Source organism: Panthera uncia, assembly GCF_023721935.1.
Source record: "Panthera uncia isolate 11264 chromosome B2 unlocalized genomic scaffold, Puncia_PCG_1.0 HiC_scaffold_25, whole genome shotgun sequence".
NCBI classification, from domain to species: Eukaryota; Metazoa; Chordata; class Mammalia; order Carnivora; family Felidae; genus Panthera; species Panthera uncia.
In genome coordinates this window covers 26,729,275-26,756,401 of record NW_026057581.1, presented here as the reverse complement: position 1 = coordinate 26,756,401, position 27,127 = coordinate 26,729,275, and the positions used below count along the sequence as shown (strand labels likewise).

At 35.6% G+C, this 27,127-nt stretch overlaps 1 protein-coding gene across 4 annotated transcripts in view; it reads right to left on the bottom strand.

Moving 5' to 3' along the window:
* The window catches only part of EXOC2 (exocyst complex component 2), a 279,430-nt gene that overhangs the window by 208,563 nt on the left and 43,740 nt on the right, over window positions 1-27,127 (bottom strand). For all 4 annotated transcript variants that reach the window (XM_049611300.1, XM_049611301.1, XM_049611299.1 and 1 more), the window contains 3 exons: window positions 11,563-11,723; window positions 6,849-7,025; window positions 4,541-4,667 (listed from right to left, as the gene is read on the bottom strand). In XM_049611300.1, the coding sequence (XP_049467257.1) occupies window positions 4,541-4,667; window positions 6,849-7,025; window positions 11,563-11,680 (422 nt within the window). In that variant the 5' untranslated portion in view covers window positions 11,681-11,723. The remainder of the gene's footprint in view (window positions 1-4,540; window positions 4,668-6,848; window positions 7,026-11,562; window positions 11,724-27,127) is intronic.

The window sequence follows — 27,127 nt, the reverse complement described above, 5'->3', positions numbered from 1 at the left end:
AAGCAAGCAAAACAAAATCATTTTGAGAAAAATTCTAACCACCTCACATAGAGTGAGGCCTGGTTACATTTGTGTTACTCTGTGTTTGCATTAAAGAGAACATGTTTTCTTGATTTGGCAGATGGAAAGATGAAAGGCAGGGAGGCTAACACAGTAAAAGTAAGCTTATATAGTTCTTTTGAGTGTGTGTATATTATACTCAATTCTTTTGGCTTTCAATTTTTAGCATCACTATTTTCACTTTGGTGTATTAAATATTATGAGCTTGTTTTTGGTTGCATGTGTGCTGTTGTTGTTTTTTTCTTTCTTTCTTATTTTGGGGGATAGGGCATGACAGGTTCTGAACTTAGGCACTGTATCACAGCCCACAATCTGTTTTATAAAATTTCTAAAAGACAAATTTATCCAAGGCTTTTCTCTTCTACACTCATACTAAGAATTATTTTTCCACCTGTCTCTGGTTTCTAAATCTACTGGGAAAACTGGTCACCTTTTCTTTCTACTGAAAAACCTAATTGATGAGAAGAAAATCAGATCTGCAATGCCCTAAAATCCACATGGAAATAAAACAGGTAAATGGCACATCAAATGACTACTCTAGATAGCCTTTCTTATGTAACTATTTCACAAAAAAGTTGTAGACCATATAAAAACAAGGGCAAAGTTTCATTTTCATGTCCTCACTCCCATATATGTACAATGTCCAAAAACATTACTTATAAATATTCCATTAGACAAATATTTATTTTAAGAAATATAACCCAGTGAGGGCTTTTACTTAACATGAACCTGTTTTCCTTCTCTTTCAATTTAAATGATTTGTCTCCATTACAATTTAAGCTGTGCAAAGAACACATACATCTGTGACAATCAATATAACAAATCAGAAATACACACTTTTTACAACTAAATCCTAGTGTCAGTTCAAGGTGAAGTTATCTTTTTTGAAGCAATTGGTAACATTTTTATAAATATCAAGGCACCATCTGTGCAAAACATCAGTAAAAAATTTAGGAATATGAAGGACTTAAGGAGGCAAATGAAGCCAATAAATGCCAGTTGTTAAACCCATAGCTGAAAGACAACAGGATGCATGCTGAGCACAAAAATAAAATGTTTATTAAACTCTGACTCACACCAAAGAGCAACCAGAAAACTATATTCTGCTACTCTCACTCGCTTTTTCAAATTCAGATGAACTGGCCACAACACTACAGGACACCCCACTGTTCCACGTTGCACATTTGACTGTCAGCTGAAGAGAATTTCATAAACATTCACAATGCAATTACCAGCAACTGATTCATCTTCCAAAGTGACCTGACCACTTTAATCTGATAATTCGTCAGGACCACAGTATTTTATAACATAATTCTTCAAACTTTCTCAATTAATATATTTCAACAAGCAGGTAATAATTAAAACCCTGGTGTTCGTTCTCTAACGAAGTTTTTTAAAAAATTAAAAGTAGATCCTCTTCCAACCTTTTAAATAAAAGAATCCCCCAAATGACATTAATATACAGAAATAAAAACCAGTACGGAAATGCTCTTACGGATTCTAACCTGAAAGTACATCCTTCTCTACAGACAGCAAAACTTTTATCTAAAAAATATTGAGTCAGGGAAATAAAATCCATCAATATTTTAACATCTGCTTTTCCTTTCCTTTTCTCTTTTTCTAAAATAAGATTTCTATCTGAGGTTAGAGAATTCAATAAAATAAATGCGGTTTTCCTGGCAGTACCTTTAAAAAATAAAAAAGGAACCTGAAAAAGCATGTCTAGCCAAAAACATTCTCTTCTCTTGTTGTCTATAACTCTTCCTACTTTCACCTTTCATTTTCTTGCTTGCTAGTATATCTAGTCTGTCCTTCTTTTACTGGAAAATTTTCAAAAGACTTTAAATAAGCAAAAGGATTATTGGGTATCCTTTCACTGTCTGGAGGACCTTCCCAGTATTTTCTGATTCTTATAGGGATCTATGCCTTTGTCCCTATTTTGCAACTCTGTTAGAAACACAGAAGTTAAACTGTAGAGGGCTGATGGCAACCAGGAATACCTATCAGGTAAAGATGTAACTAATTACCATGCAGTATAAGTGCCCCATCTGCATCTGTTAGCATTCCTCATTGCTTATTATGTCTACCCTCTGGAATTCCCCCTGAACTGGTTTTAACAGTTTACTCGTTTTCCCATTAATTAATGAGTGAAATAATGCCTTAAAATGTGTTCATTTTATATTTGTAGGACAGTCATGATTTTACCTTTTCAAAAGGCTACTCTTTAATTATCCCATGGCTGAGCAAATTATTATTTGAAACTTAAGAGCTTGAAAGAAGTATTACTGTTAATTTTATCCCCATTTAAACACTTCTTAAATTAATGTACATAATGCTATTTTAAGATTTTAATACAATTTATTACCCCAAAATCTTAATAGTCATTAAAAAGAAATTCTCCTCCTAAGTGACAGAGCAAAGCCAGGAACAGTGTATTATACAAGAAGAGCACTGAATCCTTGTAATGATGACAAACATTTTTTAAGCACTTGCTATGAGAGACACTCTTCTAAAGCACTCACTCACTGAATCTTCACAACCACCCCATGACACAGGTACGGCATGTTCTACCTAAGGAAACTGAGTCAGAGTAGTTAAGTCATACTTCTAGTAAGCAGTAGAGCTATGATTCAAACTGAATTTGGCTCTAGACTAAATTAGATTACCTCTCAGAAAAGAAAAAAAGAACTTTTAAAGAGCCAAGAACTTTAAGTGCCATTATTCCTGGCTACTGTTACCAATGTTAGCAAAGAATAATCCTGACCCGTATTATGAAAAAGTGCTATTAGAGAGATTTTAAGCCTAACTCCTTTGTGGGTAGCAGCAATAACAGGAATAATAAAGGCGGTCAAAAGGTGGAAGGGCCTAGGAAGGTAAAAAAGTCATAGAAGGGGTGGGTTATATGCCAAACTGAAAATTAAGAAAATCTATTTTATGATAGTAAACATTCAATTTAATCCTAACTTTGAAAGTTTTGTCTCAAGCTCATACAAAATTCATACAATACTCCTAAACTGTATTTTCCTCACGAAAGAACAATCATATAGGACCTCCTGCTCTACACTTCTTTTGTGGCAGGACTTGGAAAGAAGCTGGCTTTCAAGGGTATTGAACCAACCTATTAAAAGGCTTAGTATCAACTGTAAAGTCTATTCATGCTTGAAACTGTGCTCAACTAAATAGCTAGTAATTACCATTCTTTTCTAGACTTTCTTGATCCTCAAACTCTTTATAGAGCACTGAAATCCTTAAAACAGCTCCAGAATGACCCATACTGCCAAAGAGCTTCAAAGATGTGACCTAGGACAGTCCAAGCTCACTAAAAGCTGCTAAACCCGAGGACTTCTCAACACATCGTAAATTCCAAGACAAACACTTGCTCCCTTCCTCTTAGCCAGAGGTAAAAACCTCACTAGGTGAAAAAGCAGCTTACTATTTGAATTACTAATGGTCTTCAAGTGTAGGCTTGAAGGTTAAATATATAAAGATTAAGCAGAGAATTTTCCCAATTCTTAGAAAAACTTAAAGCTATGGTTAAAGTGTTAATAGAACTAACTTGTCACCCTCAGTAAGTGTTTACAGAGCAACACTCAGTATATAACTTCATGAGCAGAACCATCAAGGCTAGAAAATAAATTAGACACGATTGATGTGTTAGATGAACTGATTAAGTAAGATGTAAGGATAAAGGTACTAATTATAAAAGTTACTAAACATTGTCCTAGCAATTAAGAATAGAAAATTACAGATTCGATAACATCTTGAAAAATATCATTTACCTGTCACAATACTGATCAAGTAAGTCTGGATTAAGTACGACTTACAGGCAGGGATCGTAAACAAAATAAAAAACTACACTGGGCCTAATTATTCTAAAATATTTCCACAAAACATCAAGCACTTGGAAAATTGTTTTGAAAAAAAAAATTAATGTTTATTTATTTTTTATAGAGAAAGAGAGAGACAGAGCATGAGTGGGGCAGGGGCAGAGACAGAGGGAGACACAGAATCTGAAGCAGGCTCCAGGCTCTGAGCTGTCAGCACAGAGCCCCACGCGGCCTCAAATTCACAAGCCAAGAGCCAAAGTCTGAGGCTCAACCAACTGAGCCACCTAGGCACCCCAGAAAATTCTACTTTGATTTCAAGTGCCATCTAAATATTTAAACTCACAAACCCCAGATAACGCATTTTCCTATCATTAAAAGTATTAGTTATTAAATATTTCAAGATACTTTTCTTCTTCACAAAGTGTAAATTCAAAAAACTAAAAGAGGTAGGTAGTTTTCACCAAAAGTTTTAACTAACTGGAACACTCACAAGCAGCAAACCTGACAAGGCTTCAGAAATACAACTTGTCTCCCAACAACAGAGATGTCTTCAACTGTGCTTGCCTGGATATTTCTGGAGTGTCACTCTCTTCACTCTTAAGTATATAAAAGTTTTCAGCAATAAAGAAAACTGAAGGCAAGATGGTACTCACTTTTCAATGTCAATGCCAAGTGGATTAGCAGGACGCAGAGACAAGGGAGGAATTCCTTTATTCCTGTCAGTACGCATATCATAATAATTCATTTCATCAACCCACACAGCAGACTGATCCAAAATACCTACCAAAATGAGGAGCACATCCTTAATAAGACACAGGTTAAGTCTTTCGCTATTGCTTCACTTTTTAAAGACCTAAAACAAAATGCACACTAAGGTAATTTTTGAGAGATTTGACAGCACAAAAGCTCTGTTTGTTTTTTGGGTGTCTTCTTTTTTTAATGGCTTGTGGCTTGATTAAAAACACTAAAAATCTATCAAATGGCAAAAATAATATCTCTTGCTTCATGGTTACATTGTACATTATTCAACACAGAAGACAAGCTAAGCCTCTGAGAAAAAGTTCTGCTCAAACAAATGTATTTTATAAAAAATAAACAGTATAATTAAGTTGGCTAATTCAAAAAAATATCCAACAATTCTTTATATAAAGATATCAGTCAAACACTTTCCAAGAAATGCATGGCTTGAGTAATGGAAATGACTAGGATATTCAGGAAAAATGGACAGACACTGTGAACAAAATGTAATCTCTGAAAATGGTACTCTCTTTTATGTGACCAGATTCTTGACATTCACTTTGGCATAGGACTAACAGGCTTACCACTTCTGAATGTGGGTTGAAACAGAAAATGGGCAAAGGGCCAATGGGTGGCTTGAGGCTGTGAAGGCTTCATGGAAGGTATTTGATCCCAGGCAACTTCTAGCTGTATGAACCTTTGTGAACCAACTAATTCTTTTAGTACCCACAGTTCTGACAGAATGCAACAAGAGGCTTTGTTAGAAGTTATGCTCAAGTCTAGATACTCCTGAGTTCAGTCTGATAAGCCTTTACTGAACCTATACTGTGCCAGGTCCTGGGCAGGATGTTTTAGAATAAAGTTAAAACTTTCGATTAAGTTGTCTTTATCTGTTGTATAAATATAAGACATTGCTGGGTTCTGCCAAAATGTTTTAAGTTCCTCCAGAAAACTGATAACAAGTTCCTGCTTTAATTTTTAATTTTTGACGTTAAATAAAAATGAGTAAATAAAAACAGGAATATTATATATGTACAACGTATGCAGACACATATGTGTGCACATGTGTGTATATACATGTATAAATATGTGTGTATATATGTATATGTGTGTGTGTGTGTGTATATATATATATATATTTTTTTTTTTAATTCTCCCTTAAATTCCTTATCTAAGTTTTTATTTATGGAAAAAAAATCCAGGAATATAAGGAAGATAATGCTGTAGAAAAGCTCTATGTTTTATGATAGAGAACAAAAACAATTTGCAAAATTATTTACTTTTCAGTTTAAGAGAGATATGTGACCTGGGCTTAATTAAGCCTGTGATAGCCCTACTTTAAATAAATGTTTATCAAGTACAGACCATGTACAAGACATTGCAAGACCAGAAAGATGAATCTGACACTATCCTAATTTTAGTAGGCGAGATGGCCATACACAGAAATAACTATGAGAAGAATAATTTAAAGTGATTAATTAAACACTTACTTAGGGTAAGGGTCTATACTAAGCACTATACAATACATGCTCTAACTCATTTAATCCTGTGAGGTAGGTAATACTGTTGTTCCACTTTTACCCACAAAAAAACCTAAGCATTCAAGTTCCACAGCTTGTAGTGCTAGAGCGCAGGTTTGTATTCAGAGTGACTCCTCAGACCAATTTGAGGAAGCAAGTGTTAAGTTCATAAAAAGTAACATATAAAGTGCTATAGGATACAAAAAAGAGAGATTATTTCTAGTTTGGAGGGCTAAAGGCACATTCTGGCCAGGCAACATTGTGTCCTGGCCTCAAAGGATAGAGAAAAAGAAGGAAACAAGAACATTATTTAGATACTATGATTGCTAATTTGGCCACATCAGGAGGATATTTTACCTCAAATCTCAACTGCATAATACAAAGAAATGCAATTACTGTGTTCAAGATCAAGGAACTAAAATTGGCAAAGCAAAATGTTAAATAAACAGATTTTATAAAGAATTTAGGATAATAATTCTCTCATGACCATCCTCCTTAGGTTTTACTGTTAGCTCACTAAACTGCGTTTCCAAAAGTAATGCAAATTTTAACCAATATCCCATTCCTGTCAAAATAAATATAATCTAAGTTAATGAGATGTGAAAATAGGAACGTTTTATACAAATCTACCAGTTATAGATTTTAAAAGACAAAACGTATTTTCATTTTCCTCTTTAGAAAAAAAGTCATAAAAGATGGATACCTATTTTTTCAGGTTTGAGTAGCTTGAAAGACACTGTTGAGGTTCCTCTGCCACCTGACTTGGTTGTGACAATAATGTCTCCTTTGTCATTTTTAGCTTGTCCCACTCGGCATACTATTTTACTTGCAGACATCCATTCTGCCGTCAGGAGGCAATTATGTCCACAAATTGTCAGACCTGAAAATAAAAGCATGCATGTAACAAAGTTCAAAAGAACAAAGATCTTAGTCATGTCTGTTACATAAAAAGACAATTCTTCTGTCAGTCTTACCAGGTTTTTTCCATGAAGAAAATAAATCTAGAAATAACATTTCCTGTTCAATAGTTATTTCTATTACTGAATATACCCAATGTTATTTGCAAACATACTGTCTCTATTGATTTTTGTCTACTCTTTTATCTCTAATATCAAAGACTTCTTTAGATAATACTTAAGTTTCTTCAAACACCAATGGGATTAAAAAAAAAAATGACCATAATAATTATGTGTAGGCATTCCATATACTCAGTTTATGAGAATCTTAAATTATGTTCGTAGGTTTTAGAAGGGGAAATTATTACTATTATTAGAAATCAAAGTTGCTGATATAAAATTCTACAGTGTACAAAGAAATGTATATATCATTCCCTACAAACAAATATATTTATCCATCTTCCTAAACATAATCTGCACTTACTTTTCCTAGTGTTTAAATTATATATTGCATACATGGAGGATATTTTATTCCAGGCACAGCTTGAAATCAGGTGAATGTAGTTAATGTTCTTGGGAATTACTGGATTACTATTTCATTTTTAATATCTGCATCCTATAAAGGTAGTGCATGGTGCCTTTGAGTTTCCCTAATGATACTATTACTATACTACATTCTGTTCTCATAGTAAACCAACACTCCCAAAACCTCAACTCGTGCCCGGCATCTCAGGCCCGATACCAAGTAAATTATTATAATTTAGGCAGTAGCCAAATATGGAGGCACTGAAAGATTACAGTGAGGAAGATGTACCCCAGACAGAACACCAATATATCACCATATGGACATACTGCCAGCTCTTCTACTAACTTATTTTCTTTGTATTTTCTATTCTGCAAAGCAGAGAACAATGTAATAAATTTTATGGAAAAAGTAAACCGAACTGTATGTGGTAAAGACCCAGACACTTCACACTTTCTTTTCTCATTATTTAACTTTTTATACTGCTCAACAGTCAAGTTTGGTAATACAATTTTTTTTCAGATACCAGGAACACCTCAATTAATGCCAAATTTGGTTTAAAAAATGTAGGAAGGGAGTCAAGTCATCCTTCGTTAAAATGAAAGCACTATTTAGTAGGAATGTTGTACTAACCATTGAGAAAAATAACTACATTTCAAAGATGCATTTATTGAAATAATGAATTTTAGAGATTTCCCTAAAACAGCTATATGATTTATACATGTATGGAATCCTAATAATAGCATTTAAAGGCTTCTTTAGGACTAAGTTTTCTTTTGGTTTCTTTAAATGTGTAATGGCATTTACACATTTTTAAATGCATTCATAATTCAAAATTATTTTTTCAAAATGGGAACATCTTTGATATCTTTCCTGAAAATCAATTTTGTTTTGAAAAATGTAAACAATCTAAGAGATTGAAAGCACCCCTAGAATTCCTCTCCATCTTTAAGATAAGCACTGAGTAGGGAGCTTGGGTGGCTCAGTCGGTTAAGCATCAGACTCTTGATTTTGGCTCAGGTCATGATCTCACAGTTCATGGGCTTGAGCCCCACATTGGACTCTGTGCTGACAGCGGTAAGCCTGCTTGGGATTCTCTTTCTCCCTCTTTCTCTGCCCCTTCTCCCATGCTTGCTCACTCTCTCAAAATAAATAAATGAACTTAAGAAAAAAAGAAAAGATAGGCACTGTGAAACACTTCAGTGAATATTTGCTCAAATAATTTTTATGCATACATAAATCAGTCTATGTATTTTTTAAATGAATGAAAAAAGTTTTAATTAATAAACTGAATACTTTTAGTGTTATATATGGTGGGTATTTTGATATTACTCTAGGTCAATACGTTAATGTTTTTAAAGTTTATACTATCAGAAAGATTCTTGTCATTTTAAATATTAACTCATTTCAGAAAGGAAAATTACTCAACAATAAATGTCAGGATTTAACATAAAGTCATTCCTAATATAGGTTCCTTGCTAAAGAACAACCTTATGATTAAAACTGAGCAATGAGGGGCGCCTGGGTGGCTCAGTCAGTTAAGTGTCCAACTTTGGCTCAGATGATGATCTCACTGCGCTGACAGCTCAGAGCCTGGAGCCTGCTTCAGACTCTGTGCCTCCCTCTCTCTCTGCTCCTCCCCCACTCATGCTCTCTCTCTCTCTCTCTCCCTCAAAAATAAACATTTAAAAAATTAAAAAAAAAAAAACAAAAACTGAACAATGAGAGAGGCACCCGGGTTAAACATTGGACTCAAGCCCCATGTCCAGCCCCACATTGGGATTCTCTCTCTCCCTCTCTGTCTGCCCCTCTCCCACTCCCACGTTCACATACTCTAAATAAATAAATAAGTAAATAAGTAAATAAATAAATAAATAAATATTTTTTAAAAATTAAGAAATGGAATTAGCTTTCCAATATACTGACAGGAAGCCTAAAAACATGTTCAGATGAACAAACATGAATGATATCCATGAAAGCACAAGTTGGAAAAAAACTACCCAGAATAAGTTTATTCATCTAGTTGTAGCTGCTATAAAGTTTTCTCTGATTTAATATCTGCTTTGCATTTTAACTAAAAAAAAAATTAATAATCCTCATTTAATTTTAAACATAGATTTGAATAGATCATTTTAAATGTCATAAAAGTTAAATAAGATAGTAAGAAAGATTTCTTAATTTCTTAAGGACATTTTTAGTAAGTCACTGCAAGCTAAGAAATCTGCTTCATACAATATAATATCTTTTTTTTAAGTAACTTGTAGAATTTCAAATAAACTGCTTTTATAATGTTTTACTTGGCTAGTGTAGACTTCATCTGAGCTAAAAACACTCAAATTATTTAGCAGGTTAAGTTTGCTTTTTTTATAAAATGGTTTCTTGGCAATACATAGGCAGGTTGAAAGCTGAACTAGTGAGGTTTATAAAAGTATACACACTTAGTCAAATAAGAACAGCACTGCCTGAAGCTAAAGCAAGATTAAAATTTACATAGACTAGTAACTGTCATGTTGGGAGCTTCTAGTTAAAATGTAGGACATAACCTCCATCTGTATGGTTTATTTGCCTGCATTCTAGGGACTATTCTACTTTGGATGAAGAAAAAACTAAAATGAGCTACGTCAAAAAACCAAGACAAAAGTTAAATAAGACTATCTTCATAAGAATAATTAATTTAAATATTGTTTACTGGAGAAACAAAAACCATGGCTAGAGAAAAATATAAAATAAGACATTTAAATAACACTAGTGAAAAGAGTTAGCTGGGAAGTACAAAAATCAGTTATTAAATATAGTGCTGAGCTCCAATTTACTTTCTCTTTTCCAAGGGTTTTCCAGATGGCCAAAAAACAATCTGTCAACCTGCACCAATAATGCAAGAAAAACAAGTTCCAACTCATAATCTCCAGTATTTTACCAATAGGTCCCTCATAAATTAAGAAGAGTCAAGAGAATGTCTGAATCCAGAAAAGTTTATATGGGAAATTGGCATATACATGCAGTAGCATATACTGAAGCCTCTCCCTTCCTCATTCTGAATGCACCTCTACTCTGAATGCACTTCAGAGTTCACAGGAAAATAATCCTAACTGACCATACAATTATATTTATAATTAGCTCTCTACCCTGGCTGTACATGACACTTATTTGCATTTTCAAAAAGATGATTAGGCTCCATCTTTAGACTGAGACATAGCAGCCCAGAGCATTTGTTTTAAGTTCTAGAGGAGATTAAGACAAGCCAAGGGATGGCCCCCAATGTTTACAGCAGCAGCATCTACAATAACTAACTTATGGAAACAGCTCAAATGTCCATCGACTAATGAGTAGATAAAGAAGATATACATATACAGAATATCACTCAGCCATAAAAAATAATGCAATCTTGCCATTTGCAATGACATGGATAGAGCTAGAGACTATTATGCTAAGTGAAATAAGTCAGTCAGAGAAAGACAAATACCATGTGATTTCACTCATGTGTAATTTAAGAAACAAAACAAATGGGGATAGGGAAAAAAGGAAAGGGAAAGGCAAACTAAGAAACAGACTCTTAACTATAGAGATCAAACTGATAGTGTGGTACCAAGGAGAGAGAGTTTAGATTTGATTTGAAGGGCAATAAGAAACAGAAGAGGCATAATTCACAGAGCACTAGAGAAAGAACACAAACAGTTGTATAATGGAGGGAAAAACTAAAGACAGCAAAAATAGCTAGGAGGCTGTTTGAGCAATCAAAGCAGGAGAGATCAAAACTGAGGAAATGGAGGCAAAATCTCACCTGTGGGATACTTTCTGAAGGACTTAGTGATAGGCAATTTTGACAAGATTTGATAAAATAATGATTTTAACAGAAAAGTCATAAAACCAAATAATTCTTTAATCTTTATTCAGATCATTCTGTGCAGATCACAGTGTTGTTTTTATATCATCTTGTCTCAACTGCCCACTATAAAACTGCATTTACCATGGAAACACAGCACAGTTCTTGCTCTTACCAATGAGGTCAGTTGGGCCAGTCCCAAGGTTTTCTCCTCTAATTATGACCTTTGTCCATGGTATTCCTTCGTTTGGAGAGATGCCTGTCACAAGGGGGGGTTGTCGCAATCGGGACATTCTGCTTTGTTGAGCAAATTGGAGATCTAGTTACAGAAGTAATCTGTTAGAAAGAAAAGAAAAGGATTAAGTGACAACTGAAATAAGCGTTGACTAAAAATACAAGAATGCTAGACACGAAGTACCAAAACATAAAAACAATTCTTAAACATATAGTTCTGAATTTCTTAGTTGTCATTTAGCTTCTCTGCCAACATCTCATGAACATTAAATTTACCAAGGACACTGTATCTAGTACTGTGAGGGAAATGTCAGAAAAATAATAGACAACTAAGCCCTTGGTTCTAGAACTTTCAATAAAATGACAGAACCTAATGTCACCATTTAGTTCTATGCTTATACCTGCAGAACCCTCAAAATATGCTAGAAATTGTTCTACTCTCAAAGTTGTTAAAGGAAAATGTTCTGATTATCATGTTCACAAATAGTAAAATACATCTATATTCCCATAGGTATACTGAACTTCACTTTATTTTTGTATTATACTTAGTATAACAACTCTTTTTCAATGTGATCAAATCAATATATTGACATTTTTACAAAACCTAGAATGTAGACGTACTGGCAAAAGCATGAATTTGCCAACTGTTCTGAGTGTAGCAGAGTCGGTAAAATTGCAGTTTCTGAGGTCAAATACACTTGCTTTCACAGCCTGGTGCTCCAATTTACTAATTCTGTTCTAAACCCTCTGTTTTCATATATGTAAAATGAACCTCATAATAGAACCTTTCAAAGATTACAATTAAGGTTACAGAGGATAATCCTAGCACAGTACCTAGCATATGGTAGGCAACCAATACATAATAAAACCTCACTAATACACTCCTGAAGAACTCCTCAATTGCTCAAGGCTTCAGATGCCCCAGAAGATGAAGGGGAGGTTCAGAGCAAAATAGCAAGAAATTGCAGGTTTTCTATATCTTCACATACTGAGAAGTTAAGACACCCTGGCATCTGCCTTCAACCTTGCAGTCCTCAGGAGATTAGAAGTTTAGTCTCTGAAGAGCCAAGCTGAAGAGGACCTGAAATCAGGAATACCAGGCACAGTAAGGGTGATTAAGTGTCAATGTGCACACCTAACTGTGAGAATATTCAGGCCTCTTCCTTCTCTGCTCTTATACCTCTATCAGCAAGGTGTGAAAGCTCACCCTGCAATAAGTTGAATATTATTCTCTGGGGAAATTAAAGGGGAAAAAGACCAAAGATCTTGACATGAAAGGGTCTTCTCCCCCCAAAAGAAGGGCTATTTGCAGTCGTATTACCCAACAGAAAATCCACTTACAAACTCTGCCCATATACAAACTAAACAAACCAGCTATTCCCAGACTCTAAAATATACAAGGACAGCCAAAGACTATAAGATGGTCAAGGAAAATATGTAAGAGAGAGATGGAAGTCAGATAAACAAAAAAATCCACAGAAAACAGAGATAAGGCAAATGTAATACACTAAACTGTGTCCCCTAAAAAATAGCATGCTATAAAGGTAAAATGAGTTTATATAGATGGGATCTAATCCAATATGACTGGTGTCCTTATAAGAAGAGGAAATTAGGACACAGACACACATGCAAGAAGACAATTTGAGGACACAGGGAGAGGTCAACTAGCTATAAGACAAGGAGAGAGGCTTCAGATGAAACCAACCTTGCTGACCCCTTTAACTTGCAGCCTCCAGAATCATGAGAAAATAAATTTCTATTGTTTCGACTTTTTAACTACCCAATCTATTGGACTTTGTTATGGCATTTTTAGCAAACAAACACAGAAGAAAAACAAAAATAAGGCCTTTAAAAGTATTATAAGCTTTGACCCCAAATTAGTATCTGCAGAGGGAGAAAATTTTTACTTAAAGAATAGGATGTCATGAAAAGGAATCAATCCAAGAGTAAAAACTCTTGAAACTTTCAAAAGAGGCAAAAGAAAACAAGATTTATATTGTACTTTTAATGCAGGAACTGACACTGGTTTAACCAAAGGTAGCAATAAGGCTGCAAATAGGCAGATGTGTGTTTGGGAGGAGGAGAGGTGAATAAAGAGAGAAATGGAATTATACATTTTATCTAAAATTGATTATCAAGATAATGGCAGATTAGACACAGAATCTGGAAATGTGGAGGTAGATGGCAGAAGAGTTATAGGTGTCTGGGTTATGTTGTATAATAAAAAATGTTACTGACCTTTGTCCCTAGTTTCTGGGAGACTCAAAATCCAGGAAGTATCTTTGTTATTCATGAGCCTTCAATATCATATGTATGTAATATTCATGACATCTCAATATCAAAGCCTAACCAGAAGGGCAACCATGTGATTAGAGGGTTAGGGTTTTGAGCCATCATCAGCTTGGCCTCTTCTAGAAAAGGGGAATGAGGCCTGAGATTGAGTTCAATCTCATAGCCAATGAAGCAATCAATCATGCCTACATAATTTATTTAATACAATTAAAATAACAAAACAACAACAACAAAAGAAGGACAGGAAAGAGATTACCAATCATCCAACAAACCAAATGAGAAAACTCAAGTTATTTTGAACCCCTCCCCTTCCCTATCCTACTTCCTAAATCAAAGAGTCAAAATCTTTCTGTTAGAATCCAAAGTCAACTATTCATCTCAGAGCTTGTGGTTTTCCCAGTTAAGACATTCACCTTCTCAGGGTGCCTGGGTGGCTCAGTTGGTTAAGCATCCGATTTCGGCTCAGGTCATGATCTCACAGTCCATGGGTCAGGTTCTATGCTGACAGCTGTGGTCTGCAGCCTGCTTCGGATTCTGTGTCTCCCTCTATTTCTGCCCCAACCCCACTCATGTTCTGTCTCTCTGTCTCTGTCTCTGTCTCTCTCTCAAAAATAAACATAATTTTTTTTTAAATAAAGAAAAATCCTGTTTAAAAAAAAAAGAAACATTAAAAATTTTTTTTAAAAAATTCATCTTCTCTCCCTGGATATTTAACAGACTTCTAACTGGTTACTCAGCCCCGATTACTTCTCCACTACAATCCACTCTCAGCAAACACCTGCTAAAATACAGATCTAATCAACATCATCCCAGATTTTAAATTTTTTTTTTTTTAACGTTTATTTATTTTTGAGACAGAGAGAGACAGAGCATGAACGAGGGAGGGGCAGAGAGAGAGGGAGACACAGAATCGGAAACAGGCTCCAGGCTCTGAGCCATCAGCCCAGAGCCTGACGCGGGGCTCGAACTCACGGACCGCGAGATCGTGACCTGAGCCGAAGTCGGACGCTTAACTGACTGAGCCACCCAGGCGCCCCATCATCCCAGATTTTAAAAAATCTTCCACGACACTCCACTACTCAGAAGTCTCCAGTGCCCACAAAATCCTTACCATTTTATTAAAACCTGTCACAACTATTCTGTATTTCCTACTTCACTCTCAATCATTTCCTTCATTTGATACTAACTATATAAGCCCAGTCACCTTTTATGAACCGTCAAGAACTTTTATGCCTTCATGATTTATCTTATTTTGACTAAATAGAAAGTCTTTCCAAGTTTGCTAAACCCTTACCAATATTTCAAGGTCAATCTAAAATAGTCTCCCTGATCCTCTACAACGCTTCTGATACATAATTCTAATATTCACTGCGTTAAATCTTAGATATCATGTTTACATCTCCTCTTTGAAAACACAAGATGTTTAACCAACTCTATACAACCAATGCTTGTCATACATATCTCACAAAATAAATATTATCATATGACTGCTGAAAGAAATCACATAAATTCTGAATGTTTTCTGAATGTTTCATGGTATCAGTGGAACACTGGAATTAAAATAGGACAAAGAGAAGAAATACAAGGGGTAAAGTAAAGAGACATAGTCTATATAACCTATTGGGTATAGAGACATAGTCTATATACCTACTGGGTATATAGACATGTATATTAGGTATATCCATGCAAAAATCTTTTAAAAGTTTAAAGGACACTTGTATACAACACCTTCACAAAGAATAAAATACTCAGTAATACATTTTACAAAAATGCAAAACTAGTACTTTGAAAACCACAATATAATATTGAAAAAGATTCAAAAGCTAAATAAATGGAAAGATATGGACAGGAAGGCTTAATACTGTTAAGATGACAATACTCAACTTGATCTGTAAATAAAATTCAATCCCTATTAAATTCTCAGCTGGCTTTTTTGCAGAAATTGACAAGGTGATCAGGAAATTGTATGGAAATGGAAAGGAACTAGGACACCTAAAGACACCAGCAGATTGAAAGTAAGGGGATGGAGAACCATCTATCATGACAATGGTCATCCAAAGAAGGCCGGATTACATCAGACAATCTAAATTTTAAAATAAAGACTGCAACAAGAGATGAAGAAGGGCATTCTATCATAATTAAGAGGTCTATCCACCAAAAAGATCTAACAATTGTAAGTATTTAGGCTTCCAACATGAAAGAACCCAAATATGTAAGTCAATTAATCACAAACATAAAATAACTCATTGATAATAATACCATAATAGTAGGGGACTTCAACACCCCACTTACAACAATGGACCGATCATGTAAGCAGAAAATCAACAAGGAAAGAATGGCTTTGAATGACACACTGGACCAGATGAACTGAACAGATATATTCAGAACATTTCATCCTAAAGCAGAATACACATTTTTCTTGAGTGCACTTGAAACATTCTCCAGAATAGATCACATACTAGGTTATAAATCAATGCTCAACAAGTACAAAAAGATCAAGATCATACCTTGCATATTTTGAGACCATAATGCTATAAAACTGGAAATCAGCCACAAGAAAGACCATGAATACTTGGAGATTAAAGAACATCCTACTAAAGAACGAATGGGTTAACCAAGAAACTAAAGAGGAAATTAAAAAGTACATGGAAGCCAATGAAAATGAACACACGACAATCTAAAACTTCTGGGATGCAGCAAAGGCATAAGAGGGAAGTATATAGCAATCCAGGTCTTCCTAAAGAAGCAAGAAAGGTCTCAAGTTCACAACCTAACAGCTGGGGAAAAAAAAAAAAAAAAAAAACCCAGCAAATAAAGCCCAAAACCAGCACAAGAAGGAAAATAATAGACATCAGAGCAGAAATCAATGATACAGATATTAAAACAACAGAACAATGAAACCAGGAGTTGGTTCTTTGAAAGAATTAATAAAATTGATAAACCCCCAGTCAGACTGATAAAAAAAAAAGTACCCAAATAAATAAAATCACGAAAGAAAGAGGAGATCACAACAAACACTGCAGAAACACAAACAATAAGAGAATATTATGAACAATTATACACTGAAAAATTCTGGAAGAAATGAACAAATCTGGAAGAAATTAACAAATTCCTAGAAACATATAAACTACCAAAACTGAAACAGAAAGAAATAGAAAATTTGAACAGACCCATAACCAGTAAAGAAACTGCATCAGTAATCAAAAATCTCCCAACAAACAACAGTCCAGGGCCAGATGACTTTTCAGGGGAATCCTACCAAACATTCAAAGAAGAGTTAACACCTACTCTTTTGAGGTTGTTCCAAGAAATATAAATGGAAGGAAAACTTCAAAACTGATTCTACGAGTCCAGCATTACCTTGATTCCAAAACCAAAGACCCTACAAAAAAGGTGAACTACAGACCAATTTCCCTGATGAACATGGATGCAAAAATTCTTAACAAGATACTAGCAAATGGGATCCAACAATACATTAAAAGAATTATTCACCACAATTAAATGGGATTTATTCCTGGGATGCAGGGCTGGTTCAATATCTGCAAATCAATCAATGTGATACATCACATTAAAAAAAGAAAGGATAAGAACCTCATGATACTCTCAACAGATGCAGAGAAAGCATGACAAAATACAGCATCCTTTCTTTATAAAAACCCTCAAGAAAGTAGGGAGAGAAGGAACATACCTCAAAATCATGAAGGCCATATATGAAAAATTCACAACTAATATCATCCTCATTGGGAAAAAACTGAGCTTTCCCTCTAAAGCCAAGAACAAGACAGTGATGCCCACTCTCACCACTGTTAATCAACATAGTGTTGGAAGTCCTAGCCTCAGCAATCAGACAAAAAAATAAATAAATAATAATAATAATAAATAAAAATAAATTTAAAAAAAATAAAATGCATCCAACTCGGCAAGCAGAAAGTCAAACTTTCACTCTTCGCAGATGACATGATACTCCACTACATCAAAAAACTGCTAGAACTGATACATGAATTCAGGAAAGTCGAAGGACATAAAAACAACAAGCAGAAATTGATACACCGATAATAAAGCAACAGAAAGAGAAATCAAGGAATTGATTCCATTTAAAATTGCACCAAACACCATAAAATACCTAGGAATAAGCCTAACAAAAGAGGTGAAAATCTATAAACTGAAACCTATACAAAGCTTATGAAAGAAACTGAAGAAGAAGACACAAGAAAGTGGAAAAAATTCCATACTCATGGATTGGAAGAACAAATATTGTTAAAATGTCGATACTACCCAAAACAATCAGCACATTCAATGCAATCTCTATCAAAATAACACCAGCAGTCTTCACAGAGCTAAATAAACAATTTTAAAATTTGTATGGAACCAGAAAAGAGCCTGAATAGCCAAAGCAATCCTGAAAAAGAAAACCAAAGCTGGAGGCATCACAATTCTGGACTTCCAAGCTGTATTACAAAGCAGTAATCATTAAGACAGGAGAGTACTGGCACAAAAACAGACACATAGATCAGTGGAACAGAACAGAGAATCCAGAAATGTTCCAATGTATGGCCAACTAATCTTTGACAAAGCAAGAAAGAATATCCAATGGAAAAAAGTCAGTCTCTTCAGCAAATGGTGTTGGGAAAACTGGACAGCAACATGCAGAAGAATGATGGGGCGCCTGGGTGGCTCAGTCGGTTAAGCGGCCGACTTCGGCTCAGGTCATGATCTCGCGGTCTGTGAGTTCGAGCCCCGCGTCAGGCTCTGTGCTGACCGCTCAGAGCCTGGAGCCTGTTTCAGATTCTGTGTCTCCCTCTCTCTGACCCTCCCCTGTTCATGCTCTGTCTCTCCCTGTCTCAAAAATAAATTTTAAAAAGTTAAAAAAAAAAATTTTTAAAAAAGAATGAACCTGGACCACTTTCTTATACCATACAAAAAAATAAACTCAAAATGGATGAAAGACCTAAATGTAAGACAGGAAGCCATCAAAATCCTAGAAGAGAAAACAGGCAACAACCTCTTTGACCTCGACCGCAGCAAGTTCTTAGTTGATATGTCTCCAGAGGCAAGAAACAAAAGCAAAATGAACTATTGGGGCCTCATCAAAGTAAAAAGTTTCTGCACAGTAAACAATCAGCAAAACTAAAAATGGGAGAAGATATTTGCAAATGACATATCAGTTAAAGGGTTAGTATCCAAAATCTATAAAGAACTTTTCAAACTCAACACACAAAAAAACAAATAATCAAGTGAACAAATGGGCATAAGACATGAATAGACACTTTTTCAAAGAAGACATCCAGATGGCTAACAGACACATGAAAAGATGTCCAACATCACTCATCATCAGGGAAATACAAATCAAAACCACAATGAGATACTACCACACACCTGTCAGAATGGCTAAAATTAACAACTCAGGTGATAATTGATGTTGGTGAGGATGCAGAGAAAGAGGAACCCTTTTGCACTGCTGGTGGGAAAGTAAACTAGTACAACCACTCTAGAAAACAGTATGGAGGTTCCTCAAAAACTTAAAAATAGAACTACCTATGACTCAGCAATTGCACTACTAGGTATTTACCCGACACAAGACTGCTGATTCGAAGGGGCACATGCACCCCAGTGTTTATGGCAGCACTATCAACAATAGCCAGAGTATGGAAAGAGCCCAAAGGTACATCGACTAATAATTGGATAATGAAGATGTAGTGTGTATACATATAATGGAATATTAGCAATCAAGAAGAATGAAATCTTGCCATTTGCAACAACATGGATGGAACCAGAGTATATTATGCTAAGTGAAATAAGTCTATCACAGAAAGATAAATATCATATGATTTCACTCATATGTGGAACTTAAAAAAATAAAACAGAGGGGAAGGGAAGGAAAAATAAGATAAAAACAGAGAGGGAGACAAACCATAAGGGACTCTTAAGTAGAGAACAAACTGAGGTTTGCTTGAGGGGTGTTGTGTGGAAGGATGAGCTAAATGGGCGATTACCATGAAGGAGGGCATTTGTTGGGATGAACATTTGGTGTTACATGTAAGTGATGAATAACTAAATTCTATTCTTGAAATCATTAATACACTATATATTAACTAACATATTTTTTTAATTAAAAAAGTGTTAAAAAAAAGATAACAAAAAATTTCTTCAGGGGGTATCTGGGTGGCTCAGTCGATTAAGTGTCTGACTCTTGATTTCAGCTCAGGTCATTGATCTCACTGTTGGCAGATCAAGCCTCAGGTTGGGCTCTGCACTGAGCATGGAGCCTGCCTGGGTTTCTCTGCCTCTGTCTCTATCTCTCTCTGCTCCTCCATCCCCCCCTCCCCCACCACCGAATGTACGTGTGTGTGCGCGCTCTTGCTCTCTCAAAATTAGTAAGTAAACATTTAAAAAATTCTTCAGATAAGTTTAAAGAGGCATACAAAGTTTACAGTATTTTGCTAGGATATTTCAGAGAATTTAAAAATCACTCAATACACAGATATTAGATACTCAGTTTTCATCTGAGAGAACTTCCCAGTTTACTAGCACAGGGAGCTAAACAAAATCATAAAGCCACAGTCCTATGGCTTGAGGAGTAGGAGGATGGAGATTTGAGCTAACAGTAACTAGAAAGAGAGGAACAAAGTCCTGGAGCAGATGGAGCCACAGAGGCAGAAAAACATTACTGAAACCCTGGGCTGACCCCTGAACGGTACGTGAGAGACTCCAAATAGCACAGTAGACAGCAACAGCTTAAAGAATGAAAGAAGCAGTGATTTCAATTGCTGCCCACTACAGGAGAGACAAGATTTTGAAATCTGAATCTAATCAAATTAACAATGTCTGTTAAAAAATATTCTTTAATGAAAAATTTTTAAAAAGCCAATGCTCTTCAGAAGAATACAAAAGAATCCAAAGTCTTAAAATGTATTATCCACATACCTAGGATACAATAAAAATGATTGGACCCATTTAAAAAAAGTAAAAAATACATAGCCCCTAGTCAAGTAACAAAGCAGACAATAGAAACAAAATGAGCCAAATCCAAATTAGTAAACAAGAATCTGAAAGAGTTTATAACAAATAAACTATTAAAGAACATATTATCATAATGAATGAATGTATGGATATTCAAAATAGCAAAACTGAAATCGAAATTCTAGGTACAATATATGAAATGAAAAATACACTGATGAGTTGAACAAAAGATAGTTGAAGAAACAATGAACATGAACATAGATCAATAGAAACTATATAATGAATGAAGGTTTATTTTTAACGTTTATTTATTTTTGAGAGAAAGAGACAGAGCGTGAGTGGGGGAGGGGCAGAGAGACGAGACACAGAATTGAAAGCAGGCTCCAGGCTCTGAGTTGTCAGCACAGAGCCCAATGTAGGGCTTGAACTCACGAGCAGTGAGATCATGACCTGAGCTGAAGTTGATGAGCTGATATGTTCAGGGGTTTGAGCCCCGCATCAGGCTCTGTGCTGACAATGTGGAACCTGTTTGGGATTCTCTTTCTCTCTTTCTGTCATTCTCTTAAACTTAAAAAATTCTTGGGGCACCTGGGTGGCTCACTCAGTTGGGCGTCTAACTCTTGATTGTAGCTCAGGTCATGATCTCACAGTTCATTAGTTCCAGCCCCACACTCGTCTCTGTGCTGACAGCATAGAGCCTGCTTGGGATTCTCTCTCATGCCATTCCCTGCTTACTCTCTCAAAAATAAACATTTAAAAAAATTCTTCTAATAAAAAAGAGATTAACAATGTTAGCTGTAGACAAAACAAAAGCACTTATATACTGCTGGTGGAAATGGAAATTGGTACAGCCACTATGGAAAATAGCAAGGAGGGTCCTCAAGAAATTAAAAATAGTTTTTCACAATAGGTTTGCCACCAGAACAGAGGGTGTCATGAAACCACTGCTAAATCTAAGCCAAAATGGATAAGGAAAAGGCTCAATCCAACACCATTATCATTAGACATGTAGATTTGGGCACGTTTACCACCCTTGGCAATCTTATCTACAAATGTGGTGGGATCAATATAAGAACCATTACAATATTTGAGAAGAAACCTGCTGAGATGAGAAAGAGCTCTTTCAAGTATGCCTGGATCTTGGATGAACTGAAAATTGAATGTGAGTATGGTATCACCACTGATATCTCTGTGGAAATTTGAGACCAGCAAGTGTTATGTGACCATCATTGGTGCCCCAACACACAGAGACTTGATAAATATATATGTATGTGTATGTGTGTATATATAAATATATGATTATAGGCACACATCAGACTATGCTGTCCTGGTTGTTGTTGATGGTGTTTATGAATTTGAAGCAAGTACCTTCAAGAATGGGAATGATGAGGGATAGAAGCAGAAAAATGTTCATCTTTAGCCTAGAATGCTGACCTCTAACCTGCATAGTTCTGATAAGGATCAAATACATGCTGGTTGCTATATTCTTAAAAGGTATAATGAATGCTTGTAAATCTCACCTATAATTAAGCACCCAAGAAATCTTGGGAAAGTAGTTTTACAAGTAGAAATTCGAAGAAAACATTTATGATCTAATACTCCCTCCGTGTCCCCTCCCCCATGATCCCTAAGCATATAAGCACTAGCCTCATACAGAAAAGTACAACTCTTTCTGCCCACAGGTCCTATGCCCATGCTACTTGAATGAACTTACTAAGTTGTACCATGAAATGTCTCAAGGATCCTTGGAGACTCTCTCAAATGATCCCGCAACAGGAAGACACATGAGCATGTCCCTCTGGCTTACACACTGAGTCTGAAACAACTAATTATTGGTATTAACAAAATGGATACCATTAAGCCACTCTACAGCCAAAAGAGATATGAGGAAATTAAATAAGTCAGCACCTACATTAAGAAAATTGGCTACAACCCTGACACAGTAGCATTTGTGCCACTTTCTGGTTGGAATGAGAACAACATGCCTTGGTTCAAGGGATGGAAAATAATTCTTAAAGATGGTAATGACAGTGGAGCGATGCTGCTCAAAGCTCTAAATTGTATCCTACACCCAACTCATCCAACTGACAAACCCTTGCATCTGACCCTCCTCCAGGACATCTACGAAATTGGTGGTATTGGTTCTGTGTCTTTGGACTGAAGGGAGACTCTCAAACCCAGCATGATGGTCACCTTTGTTCCAGTCAACATTACAACTGACTCTTGAGTGAAGCTCTTCCTAGGGACAATGTGGGCTTCAATGTAAAGAATTTGTCTGCCAGAGATGTTGATCGAAGTAACATGGCTGGTAACAGCAAAATGACCCATCAACAGAAGCGACCGGCTTCATGGCTCAAGTGATTAACCTGAGCCCTCCAGGCCAAATCAATGCTGGTTTGTGTCTGTGCTTGCAAGTTTGCTGAGATGAGAGAAAAGATTGATCATCATTTTGAAAAGTAGCCAGAAGTTACTCTTGAAATGCGGATCCTGTCATTGTTGATGTGGTTCCTGGCAGGTTCACATGTGTTGAGGGCTCCTCTGACTATCCTCTTAGGGGTCATGTTGCTGTTCATGACGTGACAGACAGTTGCTGTGGGTGTCATCAAAGCATGGACAAGAAGACTGCTGGAGCAGGCAAGGTCACCAAATCTTCTCAGAAAGGTCAAAAATCTAAATGGATATTATCCCTAATACCTGCCACCCCAATCTTAATCAGTGGTGGAAGAACAGTCTCAGTACTATTTGTCTCAGTTCATTTAAGTTTAATAGTAAAAGACTAGTTAACAATAATAATGCAGAGAAAACCTTAAGAAGGAAAGGAGAATAATCTGAACCATTTGGCATGTGGGTGGGGGCAGTGTGTATATATGGCAGTTTTAAATTATTAGTTTTTAAATTCATTATTTTTTTTTAATGTTTTCATTATTTATTTTGAGAGGAAGAGAGAGAGAGTTTATACTGACAGTGCAGAGCCCAACACGAGGCTCCATCTCATAAACCATGAGATCATGGCCTGAGCCAAAATCAAGAGTTGGACATTTAACCAACTGAGCCACTCCAGGCACCCCTTAAATTCAGTACTAAAAGAAAAAAAATTTTTAATGTTTATTTTTGAGAGAGACGGGGAAGGGGGGGGCGGGAGAGGGAGGAGCAGAGAGTGGGAGACAGGATCCAAAGCAGGCTCTGTGTTGACAGCAGACAGCCTGATGCGGGACTCAAAGGCATGAGCCATGAAATCATGACCTGAGCCTAAGTCACACAACTTCACCCACTGAGCCACCCAGCACCTCTAAATTCAGTACTTTTTGATGGAAAGAACTTGACCAAAAATCTGTAGAAATTTTGAAACCCATTAAAACAATGTTTAATGAAGAAAAAAAAATTTTTTTAAAGAAACTTTTCATATGATGCAGCAATCCCACTTCTGAATATATAGCCTAATGAAATAAAATCATTATCTCAGGGAGATATATGTATTCTCATGTTCACTGCAGCATTCATTATTCACAATAGCCAAGATATGGAAACAACATAAATGTCAATGGATGGATGAATGAATAAAAGAAAATGTAACATACACATACAATGGATTATTATTTAGCCTTTAAAAAGAAGGGAATCTTGTCATTTGTGTAAGATGGATAAAACTAGAGAACATTACGCTTAGTGAAATAAGGCATTCAGAGAAAGACAAATATTACATGGTATCACTAAAAAAATGTGGAACCTAAAAAAATAAGTAAAAAATAAAAACTTTTTTTTTTTTTTTAAGGCTAACTCATAGAAACAGTAGAATGATGATTGTTAGGGGTTGTGGAGTAAGGGAAAACGGGGAAAAGCCGGTAAAAGGATACAAACTTTCAGTTACAAATAAAGTCTAAGGATCTAATAGTGACTATACCTGGTAACACCATATTGTATATAACAAATTTGCTGAGAGAATAGAACTGAAGCATTTTCACCAAATAAATAAAACAAAAAAGGGTAAATATGTGAAATGATAGATGTGTAGATCAACTATAATTGTTGAATGTATATATCTCAATGTATATAATATCAAATCATTATGTTGTATACTTTAAGTATAATACAATTTTATTTGTCAATTATATACCTCAATAAAGCTGACCAAAAAAAGGAATAAAACTGGTTATTTTCAAATAAAGGAACCTCACTAGGAATAAATCTGTATGACAAGAAATGCTGAAGAAATTTCTTTAATCTGAAAGAGAAATTAAATCACACACAGTAACCTGAAAGACTTTATAATGAGAGAGGGTGAATTCATCAGGACATAACCATCCAAACTGTGTATACAGCTAAGAATAGAGCTTCAAAACACATGAAGCAAATACTGAGTGATAGGGCAAAAGAGATAAATCCACAATCATGGTTAGAGATTTTTATACTCTTTAAATAGGGATAACAATTAAACAAAAATAAAGAAATCAGTAAGGCTATACAAAATATGAACACCACTATGGATCATCTTGACCTGACATTTACCAAAGCTCCTTTTCAAATGGGTAAAGAATTTTCACCCTATAAATAAACTATATACTGGGCCATAAAGTATGTCACAATCAATTCCAAAGACTGAAATTCCAAAGACTACAAAGGAATTAAAATAGAAAGCAAAGCAATACAATTTATCCAAGTATTTGGTGATGTGGAAATGTTGGGGTTAGGGAGTGAATAATCAAAAAAGAATTCTTGAGATGTCTTCAGTGCAAAAAGGTGGTTTTATTAAAGCACAGGGACAGGACCAGGCAGAAAGGGTTGCATCAGGGTTGTGAGGAGTGGCTAATACACTTCCAAGTTGGGAGGGGATTAGAAATGGCATAAGTCTAAGGAATTTGGGAAGCAAGGTTTCCAGGACTTTGAGGGGGCTAGCTATTGTAAGGAAAAGGTCATTTATTACTGTCTACTAAAACCTTAGTCATGAGACCCTACAGATACGTATCAGTGGGCCATATGCTTGAAGGATGACTGCCAACAATTATCTTCAGGAAATAGAGATAAAGGAAGTTTCCAAAGGAATTTTTATAAGTTAAAGAAGACTTATCAGGATCCTAGAGGTCAGGATAATGTGAAGCTAAGATTGCTTTTTGCCCTTAGCAAAAAGTATTAGCATCAAGGCAGCTGAATTCCTATAGGAAGGTCACTCTGCCTGTCTCAAGGATTTGTCAATGGGCTCAAGTTGTAATGAAAATTTAATTTTTCTTTTGCCTTTGTTCCCCACATCATTTGGAAATTAAACAACACACTTAAATAACCCAACAGTCAAAAAAAATAATGAAGAGGGAAATAAAAAAAAAAATGTATGAACTGAATGTTAATGAAAATATAATCAAAATTTGTGGGATGGAGACAAAATGGTGCATTAAAAGCTCATGATAGGAGGAAAAAGATTAAAATTAAGGTTATATGTTTCTATATCAAGAAATTAGAAAAGGCAAATAAGTTAATTAAATGCAAGGTGGCAGGGAGGAAGAACAAAGGAAGCAGAATAAGGAAAATAACAGAGTGATAATAAATAAATACATACATACATACATAGAGAAAAAAAGCCAAAAGTCTTTCTTCAAAAATTGATCAATTAATACTAGCAAAACTCTTTTCAAAAGAAGAAACACAATTACCAATTTCAGAAATGAAAGAGCAGATAACTATAGATACTAAAGATATTTTTTAAGGAGTAATGAAAGAATATTATGAAAAACTTTATGAATGAATTTTACAACTTGGATGAGGAGAAGAATTCCTTAAAAGGACAAGTTACCAAACTAACACAAGATAAATAAGAAATCTCTATACATTTATCTTTACTAAATAAACTGAATTTGTGGTAGAGCCCCTCCTTAAGGAATGTGGTGAAAACCTCAAGACAAGGGAAGGTAACCTGGCTATGTGCACCTGTGTGACATTCTTCATGACTCTGTAATGTAGACTGCCCATTCAGACTGTATGTTACCATATATGGAGACAAAGGAGCAAAAATTGTCCAAAAGGCAACCTCCCCCCCAGCTCCCCGCTGTGCTCAGGACTTAGTTTTTCAAGTATGAACTCACTGAGCCTGTGCTGGCACAATGAATAAAGCTGTTTCCTGGACAGAAAAGCCTTGGTGTCCCATCCCTCTGTGCAAGAATCCTGCTACATTTCTTAGGGGCTTAAGTCCAGGTTTTGGAGACGGTGCGTTTCCACCTCTTTTGTCACCAGGGTGCAAACCTTGGAGTGGTGGGAGAAGCAACCTC